Source organism: Sardina pilchardus, chromosome 12, assembly GCF_963854185.1.
Source record: "Sardina pilchardus chromosome 12, fSarPil1.1, whole genome shotgun sequence".
In the NCBI taxonomy this organism is placed as follows: Eukaryota; Metazoa; Chordata; class Actinopteri; order Clupeiformes; family Clupeidae; genus Sardina; species Sardina pilchardus.
Genome location: NC_085005.1, coordinates 34,468,003 through 34,494,981, shown reverse-complemented (window position 1 = coordinate 34,494,981; position 26,979 = coordinate 34,468,003). Strand labels below are relative to the sequence as shown.

The 26,979-nt window shown below is 47.7% G+C and overlaps 1 protein-coding gene across 2 annotated transcripts; it reads right to left on the bottom strand.

Annotated features, from left to right (window-relative positions):
• Positions 1-301: 301 nt before the first annotated feature.
• On the bottom strand, positions 302-14,833 carry myct1a (myc target 1a). 2 transcript variants are annotated; one of them, XM_062550789.1, is made up of 3 exons: positions 14,629-14,833; positions 14,426-14,592; positions 302-1,036 (listed from the first exon to the last, which is right to left on the bottom strand). In XM_062550789.1, the coding sequence occupies exons 2-3, from the start codon at positions 14,478-14,480 to the stop codon at positions 504-506; spliced, it is 588 nt and encodes a 195-aa protein (XP_062406773.1). In that variant the 5' UTR covers positions 14,481-14,592; positions 14,629-14,833; the 3' UTR covers positions 302-503. The 2 variants fall into 2 exon arrangements, with proteins under 2 accessions (XP_062406773.1, XP_062406772.1); XM_062550788.1 differs by having other exon boundaries at positions 14,426-14,833.
• Between the last annotated feature and the right edge of the window lie 12,146 nt (positions 14,834-26,979).

Genomic DNA, 26,979 nt, shown 5'->3' with positions numbered 1-26,979 from the left:
ATCACACACACACACACTCATATTTCACCACTCACATTATCACACACACACACACACACACTCATATTTCACCACACACATTATCACACACACACACACACACACTCACACATTAGAGCTAAAGGCACTGGCACAGTACACACACACACACACTAAAGCTAAAGGCACTGGTACAGTACTCAGACACACACACACACACTAAAGCTAAAGGCACTGGTACAGTACTCAGACACACACACACACACACTAAAGCTAAGGTGTCGGTTTCCCTTGTAGGTGCGTATGACGGTGTCGTGGGGGGGGGGGGGGGGGTGTAGGTCTCCTGCCTATGACAGTTTCACAGGTGCGTATGATGGTGTCGTGGGGAGGGGTTAGGTCTCCTGTCTATGACAGTTGCGTATGACGGTGGGGGGGGGGGGTTAGGTCTCACAGGTGCGTATGACGGTGTCGTGGGGGGGTCAGGTCTTCTGGTAGGTGCGCATGACGGTGTCGTGGGGGGGGTGTCAGGTGCAGGTCTCCTGGTAGGCACGTATAACACTCTCGTAGGCGGGCGGGGGGGTGGGGGAGGTGTGGGGGCCTCTGACGCTGCTGTTTCCCCAGAATGAGTCTGGGCGGGGCTTGTTGGCTCTGGGGGGGGTGGAGGCGGAGCCGGCGTTGGTGGGGGGGGGCGTGAGGGGGGGGGTCTCGCGTGCGGTCTGGCTGACCTGCAGCAGCGGGTGGAAGGTGGAGGTGCGCACGCCGCTCTTGTGGCCGAGGGGGTCCGGCTGCTCGGGGGCGGAGCCTTGGCGGTGGAAGCTGAACGCGGCGCTGGCCAGGCTGTTGTTGCTACGGCGATCGTAGCCGCTGCTGCTGCGGTGGAACCCCTGGCGAGAGCGGGGCGAGGCCGAGCGGGCGGCGGAGCGACTCGGGCGACTGGGGCGGCGCGTGATGCTGGCCGAGGCGCGGCGCCGGGACACCCAGGTCATCAGCGTGTACACCAGCGCACCCAGCAGCAGCCCCACCACCATCGACATGCAGAACGCCAGCAGCAGGTCCCCTGCAGGGGGCAAAGGGCACATACCGCAGGGGTCAAAAGGTCACATATGACAGGGGTCAAAAGGGCACATACCGCAGGGGTCACAAGGTCACATTCCGCAGGGGTCACAAGATCATACTGCAGGGGTCAAAAGGTCACATACTACAGGGGTCAAAAGGTCACATACTACAGGGGTCAAAAGGTCACATTCCGCAGGGGTCACAAGATCATACTGCAGGGGTCAAAAGGTCACATACCAAAAGGTCACATACTACAGGGGTCAAATTAGAGTTCTCAACGGGCCTGAAAATTACAACCGACCCGGCCCGTGGCTTTCAAAGCCCGAGCCCGATGCAACCCGACACATAAATATGAATTATCCACCCGAATCCGGCCCGCGGCCCGACGCCGGCGGTCGAGTTTTCCCATGTTATCCTATGGAGACGGACGGTCGATAAGGGCACAATTATGTGCAGTGGCCTACCTAACCCACGTAAAAAAAATATGATATAAATGGGAAAACTTACTGTTCTTGCTACAAGAAAGGCAGAATCATCCACAGAGCATGATATTTCAATAACCGCTTCATACACGCTTCACTATGATGGCAATGAGTTGTTAGCTATTCACAAAGACGTATAGCCCAGCAACAATCTACTGCCATTTCATTTTGTTCAAGGAGACGGCTTCTTAGAACTTGCACAGGAACTTATAAATGTTGGTGCAACATGGCAGAGCTGCTGCAAGCTCTGTCCTTCCATCTCCCAACACAGTAGGCTAGCGTCACGTCTGCCCCCGCTCCATGACTGCATGCACGTTGCATGCAGCAGCCAGACTTACGGTATAGATAGATACTTTATTGATCCCCAAGGGGAAATTCATGATGATTCACGGTAAACAGCAGCGATGATTAATAAATGTTTTTTTTTTTTTTTCACTGAGCGGAAAATATTAAGCCCGAGGACCGACCCGGCCCCAGTCATCTGCTTATATTTTCGACCCGAACCCGGCCCGAACCCGCGGGTCCCGTCGGGTTTGTCGGGCCGACCCGACCGTTGAGAACGCTGCTCTCTTTAATGCTGATGGCTACAGGAACGCTGCTCTCTTTAATGGCTACAGGAACGCTGCTCTCTTTAATGGCTACAGGAACGCTGCTCTCTTTAATGGCTACAGGAACGCTGCTCTCTTTAATGGCTACAGGAACGCTGCTCTCTTTAATGCTGATGGCTACAGGAACGCTGCTCTCTTTAATGGCTACAGGAACGCTGCTCTCTTTAATGGCTACAGGAACGCTGCTCTCTTTAATGGCTACAGGAGCGCTGCTCTCTTTAATGGCTACAGGAACGCTGCTCTCTTTAATGGCTACAGGAACGCTGCTCTCTTTAATGCTGATGACTACAGGAATGCTGCTCTCTTTAATGGCTACAGGAACGCTGCTCTCTTTAATGCTGATGGCTACAGGAACGCTGCTCTCTTTAATGGCTACAGGAACGCTGCTCTCTTTAATGGCTACAGGAGCGCTGCTCTCTTTAATGGCTACAGGAACGCTGCTCTCTTTAATGGCTACAGGAACGCTGCTCTCTTTAATGCTAATGGCTACAGGAGCGCTGCTCTCTTTAATGGCTACAGGAGCGCTGCTCTCTTTAATGCTGATGGCTACAGGAATGCTGCTCTCTTTAATGGCTACAGGAACGCTGCTCTCTTTAATGGCTACAGGAACGCTGCTCTCTTTAATGCTGATGGCTACAGGAACGCTGCTCTCTTTAAGGAACGCTGCTCTCTTTAATGGCTACAGGAACGCTGCTCTCTTTAATGCTGATGGCTACAGGAACGCTGCTCTCTTTAATGCTGACGGCTACAGGAACGCTGCTCTCTTTAATGCTGACGGCTACAGGAACGCTGCTCTCTTTAATGCTGACGGCTACAGGAATGCTGCTCTCTTTAAGGAACGCTGCTCTCTTTAATGCTGACGGCTACAGGAATGCTGCTCTCTTTAAGGAACGCTGCTCTCTTTAATGCTGATGGCTACAGGAATGCTGCTCTCTTTAATGCTGATGGCTACAGGAACGCTGCTCTCTTTAAGGAACGCTGCTCTCTTTAATGCTGATGGCTACAGGAACGCTGCTCTCTTTAAGGAACGCTGCTCTCTTTAATGGCTACAGGAATGCTGCTCTCTTTAATGCTGATGGCTACAGGAACGCTGCTCTCTTTAATGGCTACAGGAACGCTGCTCTCTTTAATGGCTACAGGAACGCTGCTCTCTTTAATGGCTACAGGAATGCTGCTCTCTTTAATGGCTACAGGAGCGCTGCTCTCTTTAATGCTGATGGCTACAGGAACGCTGCTCTCTTTAATGCTGATGGCTACAGGAACGCTGCTCTCTTTAATGCTGATGGCTACAGGAACGCTGCTCTCTTTAATGGCTACAGGAACGCTGCTCTCTTTAATGGCTACAGGAATGCTGCTCTCTTTAATGCTGACGGCTACAGGAACGCTGCTCTCTTTAATGCTGACGGCTACAGGAACGCTGCTCTCTTTAATGCTGACGGCTACAGGAATGCTGCTCTCTTTAAGGAACGCTGCTCTCTTTAATGCTGATGGCTACAGGAATGCTGCTCTCTTTAATGCTGATGGCTACAGGAACGCTGCTCTCTTTAAGGAACGCTGCTCTCTTTAATGCTGATGGCTACAGGAACGCTGCTCTCTTTAAGGAACGCTGCTCTCTTTAATGGCTACAGGAATGCTGCTCTCTTTAATGCTGATGGCTACAGGAACGCTGCTCTCTTTAATGGCTACAGGAACGCTGCTCTCTTTAATGGCTACAGGAACGCTGCTCTCTTTAATGGCTACAGGAACGCTGCTCTCTTTAATGGCTACAGGAATGCTGCTCTCTTTAATGGCTACAGGAGCGCTGCTCTCTTTAATGCTGATGGCTACAGGAACGCTGCTCTCTTTAATGCTGATGGCTACAGGAACGCTGCTCTCTTTAATGGCTACAGGAGCGCTGCTCTCTTTAATGGCTACAGGAACGCTGCTCTCTTTAATGCTGATGGCTACAGGAACGCTGCTCTCTTTAATGGCTACAGGAACGCTGCTCTCTTTAATGGCTACAGGAATGCTGCTCTCTTTAATGCTGACGGCTACAGGAACGCTGCTCTCTTTAATGCTGACGGCTACAGGAACGCTGCTCTCTTTAATGGCTACAGGAACGCTGCTCTCTTTAATGCTGATGGCTACAGGAATGCTGCTCTCTTTAAGGAACGCTGCTCTCTTTAATGCTGATGGCTACAGGAACGCTGCTCTCTTTAATAGCTACAGGAATGCTGCTCTCTTTAATGCTGATGGCTACAGGAACGCTGCTCTCTTTAATGGCTACAGGAACGCTGCTCTCTTTAATGCTGATGGCTACAGGAACGCTGCTCTCTTTAATGGCTACAGGAATGCTGCTCTCTTTAATGGCTACAGGAGCGCTGCTCTCTTTAATGCTGATGGCTACAGGAACGCTGCTCTCTTTAATGCTGATGGCTACAGGAGCGCTGCTCTCTTTAATGCTGACGGCTACAGGAACGCTGCTCTCTTTAATGCTGATGGCTACAGGAACGCTGCTCTCTTTAATGGCTACAGGAACGCTGCTCTCTTTAATGCTGATGGCTACAGGAACGCTGCTCTCTTTAATGGCTACAGGAACGCTGCTCTCTTTAATGGCTACAGGAACGCTGCTCTCTTTAATGGCTACAGGAACGCTGCTCTCTTTAATGGCTACAGGAACGCTGCTCTCTTTAATGGCTACAGGAGCGCTGCTCTCTTTAATGGCTACAGGAACGCTGCTCTCTTTAATGGCTACAGGAACGCTGCTCTCTTTGATGCTGATGGCTACAGGAACGCTGCTCTCTTTAATGGCTACAGGAACGCTGCTCTCTTTAATGCTGATGGCTACAGGAACGCTGCTCTCTTTAATGGCTACAGGAACGCTGCTCTCTTTAATGGCTACAGGAACGCTGCTCTCTTTAATGGCTACAGGAACGCTGCTCTCTTTGATGCTGATGGCTACAGGAGCGCTGCTCTCTTTAATGCTGATGGCTACAGGAACGCTGCTCTCTTTAATGGCTACAGGAACGCTGCTCTCTTTAATGGCTACAGGAACGCTGCTCTCTTTAATGGCTACAGGAACGCTGCTCTCTTTGATGCTGATGGCTACAGGAACGCTGCTCTCTTTAATGCTGATGGCTACAGGAACGCTGCTCTCTTTAATGCTGACGGCTACAGGAACGCTGCTCTCTTTAATGGCTACAGGAACGCTGCTCTCTTTAATGCTGATGGCTACAGGAATGCTGCTCTCTTTAATGCTGACGGCTACAGGAACGCTGCTCTCTTTAATGCTGATGGCTACAGGAACGCTGCTCTCTTTAATGGCTACAGGAACGCTGCTCTCTTTAATGCTGACGGCTACAGGAACGCTGCTCTCTTTAATGCTGATGGCTACAGGAACGCTGCTCTCTTTAATGGCTACAGGAACGCTGCTCTCTTTAATGGCTACAGGAACGCTGCTCTCTTTAATGGCTACAGGAACGCTGCTCTCTTTAATGGCTACAGGAATGCTGCTCTCTTTAAGGAACGCTGCTCTCTTTAATGCTGATGGCTACAGGAACGCTGCTCTCTTTAATGGCTACAGGAACGCTGCTCTCTTTAATGGCTACAGGAACGCTGCTCTCTTTAATGCTGATGGCTACAGGAACGCTGCTCTCTTTAATGCTGACGGCTACAGGAATGCTGCTCTCTTTAATGCTGACGGCTACAGGAACGCTGCTCTCTTTAATGGCTACAGGAACGCTGCTCTCTTTAATGGCTACAGGAATGCTGCTCTCTTTAATGCTGACGGCTACAGGAACGCTGCTCTCTTTAATGGCTACAGGAACGCTGCTCTCTTTAATGGCTACAGGAACGCTGCTCTCTTTAATGCTGATGGCTACAGGAACGCTGCTCTCTTTAATGCTGACGGCTACAGGAATGCTGCTCTCTTTAAGGAACGCTGCTGTCTTTAATGGCTACAGGAACGCTGCTCTCTTTAATGGCTACAGGAACGCTGCTCTCTTTAATGGCTACAGGAATGCTGCTCTCTTTAAGGAACGCTGCTCTCTTTAATGCTGATGGCTACAGGAACGCTGCTGTCTTTAATGGCTACAGGAACGCTGCTCTCTTTAATGGCTACAGGAACGCTGCTCTCTTTAATGCTGATGGCTACAGGAATGCTGCTCTCTTTAAGGAACGCTGCTGTCTTTAATGCTGATGGCTACTGTCATGTTATGTGCCCATGTAAATGGCCATATACCTTTAAGGGCCATCTGCTGCGTTCCTACGCACGTATGCGTTGCATCCCTAACGTAAGACTGACGTAGAGTGAGTTAGTTGAGTTTACCGCTTGCTTGTACATGTTATCTGCACGTTGGCTATAAAGTACTTGTTGGAGACGAAACACTGGTGGACATCCGAATTGTTTACATGGTGTCAGAAGTGCTAACGAACACTTCGCTTCATAGAGATGGCAAAGTTTCATCCCCCGGAAAGTTTCACTTTTGACCGACCACATGAATGGGCTGAATGGAAACAACGCTTCCAGCGGTTTCGAGTGGCTACTAAGCTATCTAAGGAGAATGGCGAAGTACAGGTCAGTTCGTTAATTTATGCCATGGGCCCCGAAGCTGAAAACATCTTCAAGTCCTTTACCTTTGATGACGTGGCGGACAAGAATAAGTTTGACGTCGTGTTAGGCAAATATGACGAGTATTTCTATCCTAAAAGGAACGTCATTCACGAGCGCGCCTGTTTCCACCAGAGAATGCAGCGGCCCGGTGAAAAAGCTGAAATGTTTATCAGAGCCCTTTATGAGTTATCCGAACATTGTGACTTTGGTGCAAGCAGAGATGAGCATATCCGTGATCGCATTGTTGTGGGCATTCTTGATAAGGAACTGTCACGTAAATTGCAGCTGATGGCTGATCTTACACTCGCCCACACCATTCAGACCGTTCGCCAGTCCGAGGAGGTTACGCTCCAGGTTCAACAACAGGGGGAGGCTACAGGTACAGTGCACGCCACAGTGCAAGAGATACGTTGGAAAGCGGCTGGCAGAGGACAGTCCATGAGGAGACCTAGAATGACAGAAAGTGGTGAGCAACAAGACTCAACATGTGGAAGATGTGGAAAATGGAAACACAGAGATGCAGAAAAGTGCCCAGCCATGACTTCAACATGCAACAAGTGTAAAAAGGTGGGTCACTGGGAAAAGAGATGTCACAGTAAAATTGTTAGAGAAGTGACAGAGTCTGTTTCACCAGCACCATATTTCCTGGGTGCAGTTGAAAATAAAAACGGGAGTGATGAACAATGGACAATACAGTTTACAATTGGAACAACACTGGTCAAATTTAAAATTGACACAGGTGCAGATGCAAATATAATGGGAGAAGAAACATTCAACAAATTAGTTCCTGACAAGAAATTAGAGCCATCAAACGTTACACTGTGCAGCCCAGGTGGTCAGTTGGACTGTTTAGGAAAGTTTCAAGCTAGCACAGAATACAAAGGAAAACCATACTCTTTTCCAGTATATGTCATCAGTGGCAAAAATGCAAACAATTTGCTAAGCAGAGACACAGCAATGGCAATGGGGCTGGTGAAGCGCATTGAAGAAGTCCACAACGCGTTTGGTGAGCACGGAACTCTTAAAACTGAACCCGTTAAAATCCAGTTAAAAGAAAATGCTCAGCCATACACAGTGCATACTGCTCGACGGGTCCCTCTGCCTCTTTTGCAAAGTGTCAAGGAGGAATTAAAGCGCATGGAGGAGCACGACGTCATAGAGCCGGTGACTGAACCTACAGACTGGTGTGCACCTATGGTGCCAGTTCCAAAGAAGACTGGAAAAGTGCGCATCTGCGTGGACTTGAAGAAGTTAAACGAAGCTGTGAGGAGAGAGAGGTACGTCCTTCCCACTGCAGAGGAAATCACTGCAAAGCTGAGCGGCGCAACAATGTTTACATCCCTAGATGCTGCCTCAGGATTTTGGCAGATTCCTCTTCACCCAGAAAGCAGCAAGTTAACCACCTTTATAACACCCTTTGGGAGATTCGCTTTCAAACGACTCCCATTTGGAATTACAAGCGCTCCAGAAATTTTCCAGCGGAAAATGACAGAGACCCTCAACGGCCTTGAGGGTGTGGCTATCTTTATGGATGATGTCCTGGTGTATGGGGACAATCCAGAGCAGCACGACCAGCGTCTCAGCAAGGTGTTGGAGAGAATAGAGTCAGTAGGCCTGAAGCTGAACAAAGAAAAATGTAAGTTCAGACAAGACAAGCTTCACTTCCTGGGTCAAGTCATTGACAAATCAGGTGTGAGACCTGACCCTGACAAAGTCAAGGCAATCCGTGAGCTCCCACCACCACAGAATGTGCAAGACCTAAAGCGTATTCTGGGCATGTTTAATTACCTAGGGAACTACATTCCTAATTTGTCTACAGTAGGTCAGCCACTATATGAACTCTTAAGGTCCAAGTCAGTATGGACGTGGGACCACTCTCAGCAGGAGGCATTCCAGCGAATCAAAGACATCCTGTCCACTTCTCCAGTCCTAAAGTTCTACGATGTGGACCGTCCTACTGCCGTCTCAGCTGACGCCAGCAGTTATGGCATAGGCGGAGTGCTGCTGCAGCTACATGACGGCGAATGGAAACCTGTGGCATACTGCTCACGTTGTCTGTCTGATGCAGAGACCAGATATGCACAGATTGAGAAGGAGTGTTTGGCGAGTGTCTGGGCCTGTGAGAGATTTGAAAAATACCTGTGTGGCCTTGAGAGCTTCAAATTGGTCACTGACCACAAGCCTCTGGTGCCACTCATGAATCAGAAAGACCTAGACAACGTGCCCATACGGTGCCAAAGGTTACTCATGAGACTTATGAGATTTAAACCGATGGCCGAATATGCTCCTGGGAAGACGTTGACAGTGGCCGACACACTTTCACGGAGTCCACTACAGTGCCAGGAGAAGGAGACTGACACTCACTCCGACGTAGCGTGCTACATAGCAGCTGTTGTTGATGCCATGCCTGCAACCCCACAAAGGCTTGAGGCTATAAAGATTGCTACAGCAGCTGACTGTAACCTTCAATTGGTGTTGCAGTATGTAAAGTCAGGGTGGCCAGAGTACATAAGCCAGGTCCCAGCAGCAATCAGGGAATATTTTCCCAGAAAAGCTGAATTATCTGAATGCAATGGGATTGTCATCAGAGGCAGCCGTATGGTGATTCCAGATGTGCTATGGACAGACATCCTGAACCGAATACACGACGGACACCAGGGATTGACAAAGTGTAGAGAGCGAGCCCATGCGTCCGTATGGTGGCCCGGCATCTCATCTGAAATCCAACAAAAAGTCCAGACCTGTCAGGTGTGCCGCGAGATGAAACCCAGCCAGCGGAAAGAACCTCTCGTCTCTACCCCCCTACCTGACCGGCCTTGGAAGAGACTTGCTATGGACCTGTGCGATCATGACAAGCACACCTACCTTGTTGTGTCAGACTATTTTTCCCGGTTCCTTGAAATACTTCACCTGCCGACAACCACTGCTTCGCAGGTAATCTTGAAGTTAAAGGCAGTGTTCGCCAGATTTGGCTGTCCGGACGAGGTCGTATCTGACAATGGACCTCAGTTCTCATGCCAGGAATTTAAAGACTTTGCGAGACAGTTTGACTTTACACACATCACCTCAAGTCCACACCACCCTCAAGGGAACGGACATGCAGAGAGGGGTGTTCAGACTGCTAAAAGGATCTTGCAGCAGAAAGACCCACTGCTCGCCCTCATGTGTTTTCGGTCGACGCCTTGCTCCACCACAGGTGTGAGCACGGCAGAGCTACTCATGGGCCGGAAGATAAAGACAACCCTTCCAACACTGGAGGCAAATCTACAGCCCCAATGGCCTGATCTGGAAACTGTCAGGAACAAAGATGCATTGGAAAAAGAGAAACAAGCCTTCTACTTCAATCAGCGCCACGGAGCTAGACCCTTGCCTTCTTTAAAACCAGGTGATTCTGTCCTCATGAAGTTGGACCATCAGAAAGCCTGGAGAACATCTGCCGTTGTCTCTGGAGACAGCGCTACACCACGCTCCTTTGTCATTGAAACACCCCAGGGAGCAACTTTGAGACGCAACCGGCGTCACCTACAGCATGTTCCTCCAGCGGCTGGAGCCACACTCCCTCTAACTCCAGATGGGCTACAGCAAGGAGTGACCACACAACAGCCTGACCCCATGGTCTTCGCTGACACTGCATCACCAACCCCCAGTGTCAGGCCGCCAGAAACACAATCTGGACTGTTCCATACCCGGTCTGGTAGACGGAGCAAACCTGTTGAAAGATTGAGTCTGTGAAAAAAAAAAAAAATCAAAAAAAAAAAAAACATACGTTCACTGTGAAATTGTGGCTATTTTGTTCATTTATGGAGCCATAGACTGTGGGGAGGGGAAAAGAGAGATTAAGGGAAATGTTTATTGATTCTGTAGACTGAAATGTTTATTGACACTGTGAAGAGATCTGATGTTCTAATGCTCATTAATATAATGCACAGAGCCAGGTTTGATGAGTTTAGTCAACTGATACTAGTACCTTACTGTTTAATCAAATGCTGTATCTTTCAAATGTTCAGTTATAGCAACCGTCAGTATATCTTTTGTATCTTGTTTATTCTCAGTGAAAGAAACAAAACTTAAAAGGGGAGATGTCATGTTATGTGCCCATGTAAATGGCCATATACCTTTAAGGGCCATCTGCTGCGTTCCTACGCACGTATGCGTTGCATCCCTAACGTAAGACTGACGTAGAGTGAGTTAGTTGAGTTTACCGCTTGCTTGTACATGTTATCTGCACGTTGGCTATAAAGTACTTGTTGGAGACGAAACACTGGTGGACATCCGAATTGTTTACAGCTACAGGAACGCTGCTCTCTTTAATGCTGATGGCTACAGGAACGCTGCTCTCTTTAAGGAACGCTGCTCTCTTTAATGCTGATGGCTACAGGAATGCTGCTCTCTTTAATGGCTACAGGAACGCTGCTCTCTTTAATGGCTACAGGAGCGCTGCTCTCTTTAATGCTGATGGCTACAGGAATGCTGCTCTCTTTAATGGCTACAGGAACGCTGCTCTCTTTAATGGCTACAGGAACGCTGCTCTCTTTAATGCTGATGGCTACAGGAACGCTGCTCTCTTTAATGGCTACAGGAACGCTGCTCTCTTTAATGGCTACAGGAACGCTGCTCTCTTTAATGGCTACAGGAACGCTGCTCTCTTTAATGGCTACAGGAACGCTGCTCTCTTTAATGGCTACAGGAACGCTGCTCTCTTTAATGCTGATGGCTACAGGAACGCTGCTCTCTTTAATGGCTACAGGAACGCTGCTCTCTTTAATGGCTACAGGAACGCTGCTCTCTTTAATGCTGACGGCTACAGGAACGCTGCTGTCTTTAATGCTGATGGCTACAGGAACGCTGCTGTCTTTAATGCTGATGGCTACAGGAACGCTGCTGTCTTTAATGCTGATGGCTACAGGAACGCTGCTCTCTTTAATGCTGATGGCTACAGGAACGCTGCTGTCTTTAATGGCTACAGGAACGCTGCTCTCTTTAATGGCTACAGGAATGCTGCTCTCTTTAATGGCTACAGGAACGCTGCTCTCTTTAATGCTGATGGCTACAGGAACGCTGCTCTCTTTAATGCTGATGGCTACAGGAACGCTGCTCTCTTTAATGGCTACAGGAACGCTGCTCTCTTTAATGGCTACAGGAGCGCTGCTCTCTTTAAGGAACGCTGCTCTCTTTAATGGCTACAGGAATGCTGCTCTCTTTAAGGAACGCTGCTCTCTTTAATGGCTACAGGAATGCTGCTCTCTTTAATGGCTACAGGAACGCTGCTCTCTTTAATGGCTACAGGAATGCTGCTCTCTTTAATGGCTACAGGAACGCTGCTCTCTTTAATGCTGATGGCTACAGGAATGCTGCTCTCTTTAATGGCTACAGGAACGCTGCTCTCTTTAATGCTGATGGCTACAGGAATGCTGCTCTCTTTAATGCTGATGGCTACAGGAACGCTGCTCTCTTTAATGGCTACAGGAATGCTGCTCTCTTTAATGGCTACAGGAGCGCTGCTCTCTTTAATGGCTACAGGAACGCTGCTCTCTTTAATGGCTACAGGAACGCTGCTCTCTTTAATGCTGATGGCTACAGGAATGCTGCTCTCTTTAATGGCTACAGGAGCGCTGCTCTCTTTAATGGCGACAGGAATGCTGCTCACTTTAATGGCTACAGGAACGCTGCTCTCTTTAATGGCTACAGGAACGCTGCTCTCTTTAATGGCTACAGGAACGCTGCTCTCTTTAATGGCTACAGGAACGCTGCTCTCTTTAATGGCTACAGGAACGCTGCTCTCTTTAATGGCTACAGGAACGCTGCTCTCTTTAATGCTGATGGCTACAGGAACGCTGCTCTCTTTAATGGCTACAGGAACGCTGCTCTCTTTAATGGCTACAGGAACGCTGCTCTCTTTAATGCTGATGGCTACAGGAATGCTGCTCTCTTTAAGGAACGCTGCTCTCTTTAATGGCTACAGGAATGCTGCTCTCTTTAAGGAACGCTGCTCTCTTTAATGGCTACAGGAGCGCTGCTCTCTTTAATGCTGATGGCTACAGGAACGCTGCTCTCTTTAATGGCTACAGGAACGCTGCTCTCTTTAATGCTGACGGCTACAGGAACGCTGCTCTCTTTAATGGCTACAGGAACGCTGCTCTCTTTAATGGCTACAGGAACGCTGCTCTCTTTAATGCTGACGGCTACAGGAATGCTGCTCTCTTTAATGGCTACAGGAACGCTGCTCTCTTTAATGGCTACAGGAACGCTGCTCTCTTTAATGGCTACAGGAACGCTGCTCTCTTTAATGCTGATGGCTACAGGAACGCTGCTCTCTTTAATGGCTACAGGAATGCTGCTCTCTTTAATGGCTACAGGAACGCTGCTCTCTTTAATGGCTACAGGAACGCTGCTCTCTTTAATGGCTACAGGAACGCTGCTCTCTTTAATGCTGATGGCTACAGGAATGCTGCTCTCTTTAATGCTGATGGCTACAGGAAAGCTGCTCTATGGGATAGCGACATAAGGCCTATTCGGACGGGATTAGTTTTATGGGGTGACATCAGGTAAAGTTAAGGCCTATTCGGACGGGACTCATTTTACAGGGGGATGTAAAGTAATACAGGCTTATTACATGACCTCTGTAATATAAATGTCCAATTCGGACGGGACTAGACATCTCTGTCATTTTATTTGACATGGGAGGAGTAACTACGTTTACGTTCTGCCATCACATCTTTGTCGCCGTGCACGTGATACTTTGCGTCAGTTGCGTGCGGCATTTTCAGATTTCAAAGACTACACAAGTTGGTTAAACTAGCAAACGTTAGCTTTATGTTATGCCATAAGTAGCTTGAAATGGCTAACAATATCAAGCTATTAGGCAAACTACCTCTGGTCCTATTAGAAGCTGCACAGCATGTTATGTTTCCATTCAGACTATGGTGGAATTGTTTTCAAATCAGGATGTGACGAAATATTACAGACATCTTTACAGAGGGTCGCGTTCGCACGGAAGGTAAAAGTGGCTGTAAATTTCACCGACATACTAACTATACTGTTATGTTTACTGACATGGCGGGTCCGGACGGGACTAAATTCCCTGTCCATTATCAGTTTGGGTTAGAGTTTGGGTTTAAAGGTTAGGGGTTAGGATTTAGGGTAAGACTCTAACCTCTCTAAGATCTGTCCTTAATCCAAAACAGTCAGCTTTCTTTTTGGAATCTTTCAGACTTATTGGAACAATAATCTTCATGAATAACAACACAACAACAATAAATATAACAAATTCTGTGGACTTTGCAATGAAACGGCAAAACTAAAAACAAAATGTCTACTCTACTCTGCCAATTTTACATTCTTGCTAAAACAAGATAGAATTGAAATAGTGAGTTCATCAACGTGAGCAAATCCAGTGTGTCTGGGCTATCTGCTCCGTGGTGCTACTGGAGCTCAGCTGAAGCAGGAGGGAACTGGGAGAGTCTGTGCTCATCTGGAAATGACATTTGGAAACAAAAACAACTGGACAGAGTTTTCCATAAATCTGGTGAAATGTGTTTTTCTGTCCTGACACTGCCAGTGCTGGAGCCATGCAGTTAGTTTCACACAAAGTACAACAGTTAGATATCACATGATGATGTTATGGTACGTGTGTGTGTGTGTGTGCGTGTGTGTGTGTGTGTGTGTGTGTGTGTGTGTGTGAGGGGAGAGAGGAAGGTAAAGTATCTCACGGAGATCAAACGAGTGCAGCAGGTCCATGATGGGATGAGTGCTGTTGTCAGCCATGGTGCCCTATGGACGCAATCTCAGGCCTCCAGTGTTCCGTCTCCAGACGCTTCTTCAGACACTCTTCATCAATCTCATACTCTTCATCAATCTCACACTCTTCATCAATCTCACACTCTTCATTAATCTCACGCTCTTCATCAATCTCTCTCCTGCTTCTCACTCTCTTCTCAGTCTCTACATCAATATCACTCTCTGCTTTTGTGAGTAAGTTTCTCCACCGCTCCCTCTCTCTGGATTCCCTCCCTTCCTTCTTTTCCTTTTCCTTTTCCTCTCTCTCTCTCTCTCTCTCTCTCTCTCTCTCTCTCTCTCTGTCTGTGTCGGTCCCTGCGGTCCACAGGATTCTCTCCAAGGCTGCGCTCTACCCTTAACCGCCCCTCAGCGCCCTGCTCAGCGCTCGCTCTCTTGTTTGTGGAAGAGGAGAGCTGCACTGTCCAACTTCCCTTTCCTGCCTCTCTGAGTAAAATTAGAACCACTCTTATCTTCCCTGGGCAGTTTTCCGTGGATGGGAGGGGGGTTCAGGGCTGTGTGTGTGTGTGTGTGTGTGTGTGTGTGTGTGTGTGTGTGTGTGTAATTTCCTCTTCTCACTCTTAATTAGTGATCGAGAAAGCCAGTCCCCTCCTCCAAAAAGGGATTTATAAGTGGACTGTTTGAAAGGTCCTGCTGGAGTTTCTTTATTTCTTAGGCCACAACAAAAGTATGTTTTACAAAAGTCAGACAAGCATGTGGTTAAAAGTCTATCAATACAAAGTGATTTATGAAACTATCAATACAAAGTGATTTATGAAATGAACGATTTGAAGGAATCATTTTGGCAGGCTACCAAAAGTTTTTGCTGATATCCCAAATTCTCTCTCTCTTGCTTTGTCTCTCTCTCTCTCTCTCTCTCTCTCTCTCTCTCTCACACACACACACACACACACACACACACGCACACAAATCACTACAACCTCAGGTTTCCTGCCCTGGTGCCAAGGGCGGTTTTTGGTTCCAGTGTTTTCTAGAGCCGCTGTTGCTCAGACAGGGCCAGAGCAAACCCTTCAGGAGCCAATCAGACAGGGCCAGAGCAAACCCTTCAGCAGCCAATCAGCCGGATGAAATGCGGTGAAAACTGTCTCCACCGACCTATATCACCCCGACTAAGCTGGAAATTAGGTCCTATGTCCAAAATTCGGAACTATTCCTTTCAGACAATCACACCTTTTTATTTCTTACAGTATATACACATACACATGGCTGTTATGTCTGATAAATATTTCTGCCCACAATCTCCAAGCCAAATTAGCGCTCTTGTTGAAAACACTGATTCAGCGCTTCAGCGCTCTCATTCTCATATGGAACAGTGACTCAGCGCTCTCATTCTCATACATGTATGGAACAGTGACTCAGTGCTCTCGTTCTCATATGGAACAGTGACTCAGTGCTCTCGTTCTCAGGCGTTTCTCAGATTAGGGGTCAAATTGGGTTACTGAAATTTAAAAAATATACAATAAGGGAATTTATTATTTTTTGCCATTTTCTTTACTATGTCAAGTAGATGTGTCATTACCATCACATCATCAAAAATATGTAAAAAATAAAGCTCAAATGATAAATCAATGCTTTTAAAACATTTTCTGGTTTCTCATTAAATCTACTTCATCTTTAGCTTAATGGGATTGTTGGTTTTTACTTGCAAGATGAATTATAGTCATTTAAGCATCTACATTTCTGATTCATCAATCTACCCTAGTTTGGAATAAGTTTATTTTAAAGGAAATGCAATGAATCAAAACTAAATACAGTGATCATTTAGACTGTCAAACATTGTCAAAATATATAATTGTTGGATATTTTTGTAATTTTATACCTAATATATTGTCAAAAATATGTATGTGATGGTGATGACACTGCAGCTCTGGTAATGACAGTTTGATGTGATAATGACAAATTACTGATATTAACCTAATACAGTCATCATCTAGACTGTCCAACATTGTCAAAAATACATAATAGTTTGATATTTTTGTAATTTATACATCATTTATTGGCAAAAATATGTATGGTGATGGTAATGACACTACCGTTCTGGTAATGACATTTTGTGGTGGTGATGACAAATCACTGATGAAATGTGCTGGTAATGACTGTGCTGGTAATGACATTTTTGCCAAAAAACGAGCTTTTCCAAAGCAAAGATGATGACTAATCAAGTGTAGCTAGCTTTCTATGTGTAATGTACACAATTTAACTATTAAAGTGACAAAAAATATTTAAAAAAATATTTGAAATACAGAAATACAACACGTATGGTAATGACGCATAATAAGTGTACATGCCCAACACGAAGAATAAAGAGTGGATTAAGTTACTTTTCTGGACATTAGGGCATCTGTCTTGCAGCTTGAAATCCATGTGCTCCACTATGATATTAGGTTACCATGGCTTCCAAATACATTTTTGATGAAAAAACAGTAGGAAAGTGCCTTTATGTAGTGTAATGACGGCAATACCATGGGACAGGTATAAATAGAGCAAAATAGAGTATAAAATGCACATATATGCTTAAGCTGTGCATGTAGTCTATTAGTTCAGCTAACAATTAATTCATATACATGCTTTTTTTTAATATTAATTTGTGATAAATAATGTTTGAGATATGATGAAATGTGATATGAAATCTGAAAACTCTAGTTTCGGACAACACCAAAACACAGATTTTGTACCATAAAACACCAATAAAATGTATTAAAATCATTAGTATGAGCAACCATAAAAAAAAAAAGTCTGTGCTTGGTTTTGCTTATACTAATTAGTGATGCTAAAATGTATTAGATTTAATTTGTTTTTAATAGAATTACACCCTGTGGACAGAAATAGTCCCGAATTCTTAGTAACCATACGTGATTTATCTGTACATTTTTACCTTTTCATGCACTCGTAATTTCCTTGGAATTACATGTTCTAGTTTATGTTGTTATTCTCTTTAGTTGACACTATAGTCTGATCAACTGCTAAATGTAATTATTATGTTGTTTTGTTTGTATGTGGCTTTGTTTGTTTGTTTGTTTGTATGTGGCTTTGTTTGTTTGTTTGTTTGTATGTGGCTTTGTTTGTTTGTTTGTTTGTATGTGGCTTTGTTTGTTTGTTTGTTTGTATGTGGCTTTGTTTGTTTGTTTGTTTGTATGTGGCTTTGTTTGGACCAAAGCGTCTGCTAAGCATCATAACTGTAACTGCAACAATCGTTCCTCCAAATGTAGGCTATGTACTGTATGTATTCAAGGTAGCCTAAATCAAGCGCACAAGTGTGTGTGTGCGTGCTCTCTCTGTGTGTGTGTGTGTGTGCTGTGTGTGTGTACTGTATGTATTCAAGGTAGCCTAAATCAAGCGCACAAGTGTGTGTGTGCGTGCTCTCTCTGTGTGTGTGTGTGTGTGCTGTGTGTGTGTACTGTATGTATTCAAGGTAGCCTAAATCAAGCGCACAAGTGTGTGTGTGCGTGCTCTCTCTGTGTGTGTGTGTGTGTGCTGTGTGTGTGTACTGTATGTATTCAAGGTAGCCTAAATCAAGCGCACAAGTGTGTGTGTGCGTGCTCTCTCTGTGTGTGTGTGTGTGTGCTGTGTGTGTGTACTGTATGTATTCAAGGTAGCCTAAATCAAGCGCACAAGTGTGTGTGTGCGTGCTCTCTCTGTGTGTGTGTGTGTGTGCTGTGTGTGTGTACTGTATGTATTCAAGGTAGCCTAAATCAAGCGCACAAGTGTGTGTGTGCGTGCTCTCTCTGTGTGTGTGTGTGTGTGCTGTGTGTGTGTACTGTATGTATTCAAGGTAGCCTAAATCAAGCGCACAAGTGTGTGTGTGCGTGCTCTCTCTGTGTGTGTGTGTGTGTGCTGTGTGTGTGTACTGTATGTATTCAAGGTAGCCTAAATCAAGCGCACAAGTGTGTGTGCGCGCTCTCTCTCTGTGTGTGTGTGTGTGCTGTGTGTGTGTACTGTATGTATTCAAGGTAGCCTAAATCAAGCGCACAAGTGTGTGTGCGCGCTCTCTCTCTGTGTGTGTGTGTGCTGTGTGTGTGTACTGTATGTATTCAAGGTAGCCTAAATCAAGCGCACAAGTGTGTGTGCGCGCTCTCTCTCTGTGTGTGTGTGTGTGCTGTGTGTGTGTACTGTATGTATTCAAGGTAGCCTAAATCAAGCGCACAAGTGTGTGTGCGCGCTCTCTCTCTGTGTGTGTGTGTGCTGTGTGTACGTACTGTATGTATTCAAGGTAGCCTAAATCAAGCGCACAAGTGTGTGTGTGCGCGCTCTCTGTGTGTGTGTGTGCTGTGTGTGTGTACTGTATGTATTCAAGGTAGCCTGAATCAAGCGCACAAGTGTGTGTGTGCGCGCTCTGTGTGTGTGTGTGTGTGCTGTGTGTGTGTACTGTATGTATTCAAGGTAGCCTAAATCAAGCGCACAAGTGTGTGTGTGTGCTGTGTGTGTGTACTGTATGTATTCAAGGTAGCCTGAATCAAGCGCACAAGTGTGTGTGTGCGCGCTCTCTGTGTGTGTGTGTGCTGTGTGTGTGTACTGTATGTATTCAAGGTAGCCTGAATCAAGCGCACAAGTGTGTGTGTGTGTGCTGTGTGTGTGTACTGTATGTATTCAAGGTAGCCTGAATCAAGCGCACAAGTGTGTGTGTGCGCGCTCTCTGTGTGTGTGTGTGCTGTGTGTGTGTACTGTATGTATTCAAGGTAGCCTGAATCAAGCGCACAAGTGTGTGTGTGTGTGCTGTGTGTGTGTACTGTATGTATTCAAGGTACCCTAAATCAAGCGCACAAGTGTGTGTGTGCGTGCTCTCTGTGTGTGTGTGTGTGCTGTGTGTGTGTACTGTATGTATTCAAGGTAGCCTGAGTCAAGCGCACAAGTTACATGCGCAGCTCCAGTGCAGTGGCCGACTTGGCTATGGGCGGGGATGGATGGATGGCCACCCACACTACAGGTGGCAGGGCGACATGCGCGGAGGCACCCTCAGCTCTGGATGAAGCCCGTCACTGTGTTCATCTTCGCCACTGAACGCGTTGACCACAATTAGGTTGTGCAATGTGCAGCTCATCGGTATCTTCACATCACAGACGATACACGTGTCATTATCCTAATTAATCGCCTTTGCATAGTAGATAGGCTTTTAGTCATTTCCTTCAGATATCCTATCCCCACCGCACCGGCTAAACGTTTTCCATTTGTCTTAGAGAGAGTATATGCTCTGCGCGTGAAAATAATGAAGAGGTTGGTAATGGGATTTCAGAGTAGTGCTGACTCGGTCAGAAATGCTTAAATCGCTGGTGGAATAAAGACTCTGTGCATGCGCGCGCGCGCGCGTGTGTGTGTGTGTGTGAAAGAGTATGCGTGCGCTGATTCGATGAAGGAGGGTGTTTCGGTCCTAGCCTATCCAAAAAGGATGCTTCGTTGTCGGTCCTGTGCGTGTGTGTGTGTGTGTGTTTATGTCTAGCCTACTACTGACTGCCTCTTCTGCAGTGAGACTACATCACACATGGTGAGTGAGAGAGGTGACTCAGCAAACATGACTGCACACATGACACATCACACATGGTGAGTGAGAGAGGTGACTCAGCAAACATGACTCAGCAAACATGACTGCACACATGACACATCACACATGGTGAGTGCGAGAGGTGACTCAGCAAACATGACTGCACACATGACTCAGCAAACATGACACATTACACATGGTGAGTGAGAGAGGTGACTCAGCAAACATGACTGCACACATGACTCAGCAACATGGTGAGTGAGAGAGGTGACTCAGCAAACATGACTGCACACATGGTGAGTGAGAGAGGTGACTCAGCAAACATGACTGCACACATCACACATCACACATGGTGAGTGAGAGAGGTGACTCAGCAAACATGACACATCACACATGGTGAGTGAGAGATGTGACTCAGCAAACATGACTCAGCAAACATGACACATCACACATGGTGAGTGAGAGAGGTGACTCAGCAAACATGACTCAGCACACATGACTCAGCACACATGACTCAGCAAACATGACTCAGCACACATGACTCAGCACACATGACTCAGCAAACATGACTCAGCAAACATGACACATCACACATGGTGAGTGAGAGAGGTGACTCAGCAAACATGACTCAGCACACATGACACATCACACATGGTGAGTGAGAGAGGTGACTCGGCAAACATGACTGCACACATGACTCAGCACCAAGGGGGCAGGCGAACGTTCGGAGAGCATAGACAGTATGGCGGATCTGATGTTAAATAATAACCAATCTGCCCCCTCCCCCTCCTCGTAGAGATCACACAGGACTTTCACCGCTGGCTGGCTGAGCAGAAGGGCAACATTAAAGACCTCTTGGACCAATCACAGGACAGAGTCCAAGGCTGCTCTGACCAATCAGAGGCCAGGATTCTCATGGCAGATCGGTTACAGGAGCTAAAGGTGTGTGAAGTCCTAAGTGTAAGATGAGAGGCTCGAGTGTAAGATGTGACGGTCTGTTCCTCTCCTGCACTAACCCAACTGTTCTGCACTAACCCAACTGTTCTGCACTAACCCAACTGTTCTCTTCTGCACTAACCCAACTGTTCTGCATTAACCCTGCTGTGCTGTTCTGCACTAATCCTGCTGTTCTGTTCTGCACTAACCCTGCTGTGCTGTTCTGCACTAACCCAACTGTTCTGCACTAACCCTGCTGTGCTGTTCTGCACTAACCCAACTGTTCTGCACTAACCCAACTGTTCTCTTCTGCACTAACCCAACTGTTCTGCACTAACCCTGCTGTTCTGTTCTGCACTAACCCTGCTGTGCTGTTCTGCACTAACCCAACTGTTCTGCACTAACCCTGCTGTGCTGTTCTGCACTAACCCAACTGTTCTGCACTAACCCAACTGTTCTGCACTAACCCTGCTGTGCTGTTCTGCACTAACCCTGCTGTTCTGCACTAACCCTGCTGTGCTGTTCTGCACTAACCCTGCTGTTCTGCACTAACCCTGCTGTTCTGCACTAACCCTGCTGTTCTGCACTAACCCTGCTGTTCTGTTCTGCACTAACCCTGCTGTTCTGCACTAACCCTGCTGTGCTGTTCTGCACTAACCCTGCTGTGCTGTTCTGCACTAACCCTGCTGTGCTGTTCTGCACTAACCCTGCTGTTCTGTTCTGCACTAACCCTGCTGTTCTGTTCTGCACTAACCCTGCTGTTCTGCACTAACCCTGCTGTGCTGTTCTGCACTAACCCAACTGTTCTGCACTAACCCAACTGTTCTGTTCTGCTCTAACCCAACTGTTCTGCACTAACCCAACTGTTCTGCACTAACCCAACTGTTCTGCACTAACCCTGCTGTTCTGCACTAACCCTGCTGTGCTGTTCTGCACTAACCCTGCTGTGCTGTTCTGCACTAACCCTGCTGTGCTGTTCTGCACTAACCCTGCTGTGCTGTTCTGCACTAACCCTGCTGTTCTGTTCTGCACTAACCCAACTGTTCTGCACTAATCCTGCTGTTCTGTTCTGCACTAACCCAACTGTTCTGCTCTAACCCTGCTGTTCTGCACTAACCCTGCTGTTCTGTTCTGCACTAACCCTGCTGTTCTGCACTAACCCTGCTGTGCTGTTCTGCACTAACCCTGCTGTGCTGTTCTGCACTAACCCTGCTGTTCTGCACTAACCCTGCTGTGCTGTTCTGCACTAACCCAACTGTTCTGTTCTGCTCTAACCCAACTGTTCTGCACTAACCCTGCTGTTCTGCACTAACCCTGCTGTTCTGCACTAACCCAACTGTTCTGCACTAACCCTGCTGTGCTGTTCTGCACTAACCCAACTGTTCTGCACTAACCCTGCTGTTCTGCACTAACCCAACTGTTCTGCACTAACCCTGCTGTGCTGTTCTGCACTAACCCTGCTGTGCTGTTCTGCACTAACCCTGCTGTGCTGTTCTGCACTAACCCAACTGTTCTGCACTAACCCAACTGTTCTGCTCTAACCCTGCTGTGCTGTTCTGCACTAACCCAACTGTTCTGCACTAACCCTGCTGTGCTGTTCTGCACTAACCCAACTGTTCTGTACTAACCCTGCTGTTCTGTTCTGCACTAACCCTGCTGTGCTGTTCTGCACTAACCCAACTGTTCTGCACTAATCCTGCTGTTCTGTTCTGCACTAACCCTGCTGTTCTGCACTAACCCTGCTGTGCTGTTCTGCACTAACCCTGCTGTTCTGTTCTGCACTAACCCTGCTGTTCTGTTCTGCACTAACCCAACTGTTCTGCACTAACCCAACTGTTCTGCACTAACCCTGCTGTTCTGTTCTGCACTAACCCAACTGTTCTGCACTAACCCAACTGTTCTGCACTAACCCTGCTGTGCTGTTCTGCACTAACCCTGCTGTTCTGTTCTGCACTAACCCTGCTGTTCTGCACTAACCCTGCTGTGCTGTTCTGCACTAACCCTGCTGTTCTGTTCTGCACTAACCCTGCTGTGCTGTTCTGCACTAACCCTGCTGTTCTGTTCTGCACTAACCCTGCTGTGCTGTTCTGCACTAACCCTGCTGTTCTGTTCTGCACTAACCCTGCTGTGCTGTTCTGCACTAACCCTGCTGTTCTGTTCTGCACTAACCCTGCTGTGCTGTTCTGCACTAACCCTGCTGTTCTGCACTAACCCTGCTGTGCTGTTCTGCACTAACCCTGCTGTGCTGTTCTGCACTAACCCAACTGTTCTGCTCTAACCCAACTGTTCTGCACTAACCCTGCTGTTCTGCTCTGCACTAACCCTGCTGTGCTGTTCTGCACTAACCCTGCTGTTCTGTTCTGCACTAACCCTGCTGTTCTGCACTAACCCTGCTGTTCTGTTCTGCACTAACCCAACTGTTCTGCACTAACCCAACTGTTCTGTTCTGCACTAACCCTGCTGTGCTGTTCTGCACTAACCCTGCTGTGCTGTTCTGCACTAACCCAACTGTTCTGCACTAACCCTGCTGTGCTGTTCTGCACTAACCCTGCTGTGCTGTTCTGCACTAACCCTGCTGTGCTGTTCTGCACTAACCCAACTGTTCTGCACTAACCCTGCTGTGCTGTTCTGCACTAACCCTGCTGTTCTGTTCTGCACTAACCCTGCTGTTCTGCACTAACCCTGCTGTGCTGTTCTGCACTAACCCAACTGTTCTGCACTAACCCAACTGTTCTGTTCTGCACTAACCCTGCTGTGCTGTTCTGCACTAACCCTGCTGTGCTGTTCTGCACTAACCCTGCTGTGCTGTTCTGCACTAACCCAACTGTTCTGTTCTGCACTAACCCTGCTGTGCTGTTCTGCACTAACCCTGCTGTGCTGTTCTGCACTAACCCAACTGTTCTGCACTAACCCAACTGTTCTGCACTAACCCTGCTGTGCTGTTCTGCACTAACCCTGCTGTGCTGTTCTGCACTAACCCTGCTGTTCTGCACTAACCCAACTGTTCTGCACTAACCCAACTGTTCTGCACTAACCCTGCTGTTCTGCACTAACCCAACTGTTCTGCACTAACCCTGCTGTGCTGTTCTGCACTAACCCAACTGTTCTGCACTAACCCAACTGTTCTGCACTAACTCTGCTGTGCTGTTCTGCACTAACCCAACTGTTCTGTTCTGCACTAACCCTGCTGTTCTGTTCTGCACTAACCCTGCTGTTCTGCACTAACCCTGCTGTGCTGTTCTGCACTAACCCAACTGTTCTGCACTAACCCAACTGTTCTGTTCTGCACTAACCCTGCTGTGCTGTTCTGCACTAACCCTGCTGTGCTGTTCTGCACTAACCCAACTGTTCTGCACTAACCCTGCTGTGCTGTTCTGCACTAACCCTGCTGTTCTGTTCTGCACTAACCCAACTGTTCTGTTCTGCACTAACCCTGCTGTTCTGCACTAACCCAACTGTTCTGCACTAACCCTGCTGTGCTGTTCTGCACTAACCCTGCTGTTCTGTTCTGCACTAACCCTGCTGTTCTGTTCTGCACTAACCCAACTGTTCTGTTCTGCACTAACCCTGCTGTTCTGCACTAACCCAACTGTTCTGCACTAACCCTGCTGTGCTGTTCTGCACTAACCCTGCTGTTCTGTTCTGCACTAACCCAACTGTTCTGTTCTGCACTAACCCTGCTGTTCTGCACTAACCCAACTGTTCTGCACTAACCCTGCTGTGCTGTTCTGCACTAACCCTGCTGTTCTGTTCTGCACTAACCCAACTGTTCTGTTCTGCACTAACCCTGCTGTTCTGCACTAACCCTGCTGTTCTGTTCTGCACTAACCCAACTGTTCTGCACTAACCCTGCTGTTCTGTTCTGCACTAACCCAACTGTTCTGCACTAACCCTGCTGTTCTGTTCTGCACTAACCCAACTGTTCTGCACTAACCCTGCTGTTCTGTTCTGCACTAACCCAACTGTTCTGCACTAACCCAACTGTTCTGCACTAACCCTGCTGTGCTGTTCTGCACTAACCCTGCTGTGCTGTTCTGCACTAACCCTGCTGTTCTGTTCTGCACTAACCCTGCTGTGCTGTTCTGCACTAACCCTGCTGTTCTGTTCTGCACTAACCCAACTGTTCTGCACTAACCCTGCTGTGCTGTTCTGCACTAACCCAACTGTTCTGCACTAACCCTGCTGTTCTGTTCTGCACTAACCCAACTGTTCTGCACTAACCCTGCTGTGCTGTTCTGCACTAACCCTGCTGTTCTGTTCTGCACTAACCCTGCTGTTCTGTTCTGCACTAACCCTGCTGTTCTGCACTAACCCTGCTGTTCTGTTCTGCACTAACCCTGCTGTTCTGCACTAACCCTGCTGTTCTGTTCTGCACTAACCCTGCTGTTCTGTTCTGCACTAACCCAACTGTTCTGCACTAACCCTGCTGTGCTGTTCTGCACTAACCCTGCTGTTCTGTTCTGCACTAACCCTGCTGTGCTGTTCTGCACTAACCCTGCTGTTCTGTTCTGCACTAACCCTGCTGTGCTGTTCTGCACTAACCCTGCTGTTCTGCACTAACCCTGCTGTTCTGTTCTGCACTAACCCAACTGTTCTGCACTAACCCTGCTGTGCTGTTCTGCACTAACCCAACTGTTCTGTTCTGCACTAACCCAACTGTTCTGCACTAACCCTGCTGTTCTGTTCTGCACTAACCCAACTGTTCTGCACTAACCCAACTGTTCTGTTCTGCACTAACCCAACTGTTCTGCACTAACCCTGCTGTTCTGTTCTGCACTAACCCAACTGTTCTGCACTAACCCTGCTGTGCTGTTCTGCACTAACCCAACTGTTCTGTTCTGCACTAACCCAACTGTTCTGCACTAACCCTGCTGTTCTGTTCTGCACTAACCCTGCTGTTCTGCACTAACCCTGCTGTGCTGTTCTGCACTAACCCTGCTGTGCTGTTCTGCACTAACCCTGCTGTTCTGCACTAACCCTGCTGTTCTGTTCTGCACTAACCCTGCTGTTCTGCACTAACCCTGCTGTTCTGCACTAACCCTGCTGTTCTGTTCTGCACTAACCCAACTGTTCTGCACTAACCCTGCTGTGCTGTTCTGCACTAACCCTGCTGTGCTGTTCTGCACTAACCCTGCTGTTCTGCTCTGCACTAACCCTGCTGTACTGTTCTGCACTAACCCTGCTGTTCTGTTCTGCACTAACCCTGCTGTGCTGTTCTGCACTAACCCAACTGTTCTGCACTAACCCTGCTGTGCTGTTCTGCACTAACCCTGCTGTTCTGCTCTGCACTAACCCTGCTGTACTGTTCTGCACTAACCCTGCTGTTCTGTTCTGCACTAACCCTGCTGTGCTGTTCTGCACTAACCCAACTGTTCTGCACTAACCCTGCTGTTCTGCACTAACCCTGCTGTGCTGTTCTGCACTAACCCTGCTGTGCTGTTCTGCACTAATCCTGCTGTTCTGTTCTGCACTAACCCTGCTGTTCTGTTCTGCACTAATCCTGCTGTTCTGTTCTGCACTAACCCTGCTGTTCTGCACTAACCCTGCTGTGCTGTTCTGCACTAACCCAACTGTTCTGCACTAACCCTGCTGTTCTGTTCTGCACTAACCCTGCTGTTCTGTTCTGCACTAACCCTGCTGTTCTGCACTAACCCTGCTGTTCTGCACTAACCCTGCTGTTCTGTTCTGCACTAACCCTGCTGTGCTGTTCTGCACTAACCCTGCTGTTCTGTTCTGCACTAACCCTGCTGTTCTGCACTAACCCTGCTGTTCTGCACTAACCCTGCTGTTCTGCACTAACCCTGCTGTGCTGTTCTGCACTAACCCTGCTGTGCTGTTCTGCACTAACCCAACTGTTCTGCACTAACCCAACTGTTCTGTTCTGCACTAACCCTGCTGTTCTGTTCTGCACTAACCCTGCTGTTCTGCACTAACCCAACTGTTCTGTTCTGCACTAACCCAACTGTTCTGTTCTGCACTAACCCTGCTGTGCTGTTCTGCACTAACCCAACTGTTCTGTTCTGCACTAACCCTGCTGTGCTGTTCTGCACTAACCCT

Coding starts and splice junctions, on each gene's coding strand:
- myct1a (XM_062550788.1), bottom strand. CDS start 14,480: ATGGCTGACAACAGCACTCATCCCATCATGGACCTGCTGCACTCGTTT. Junction 1,037..14,425: donor GCTGCACTCGTTTGATCTCC/GTGAGATACTTT, acceptor TGCCCCCTGCAG/GGGACCTGCTGCTGGCGTTC.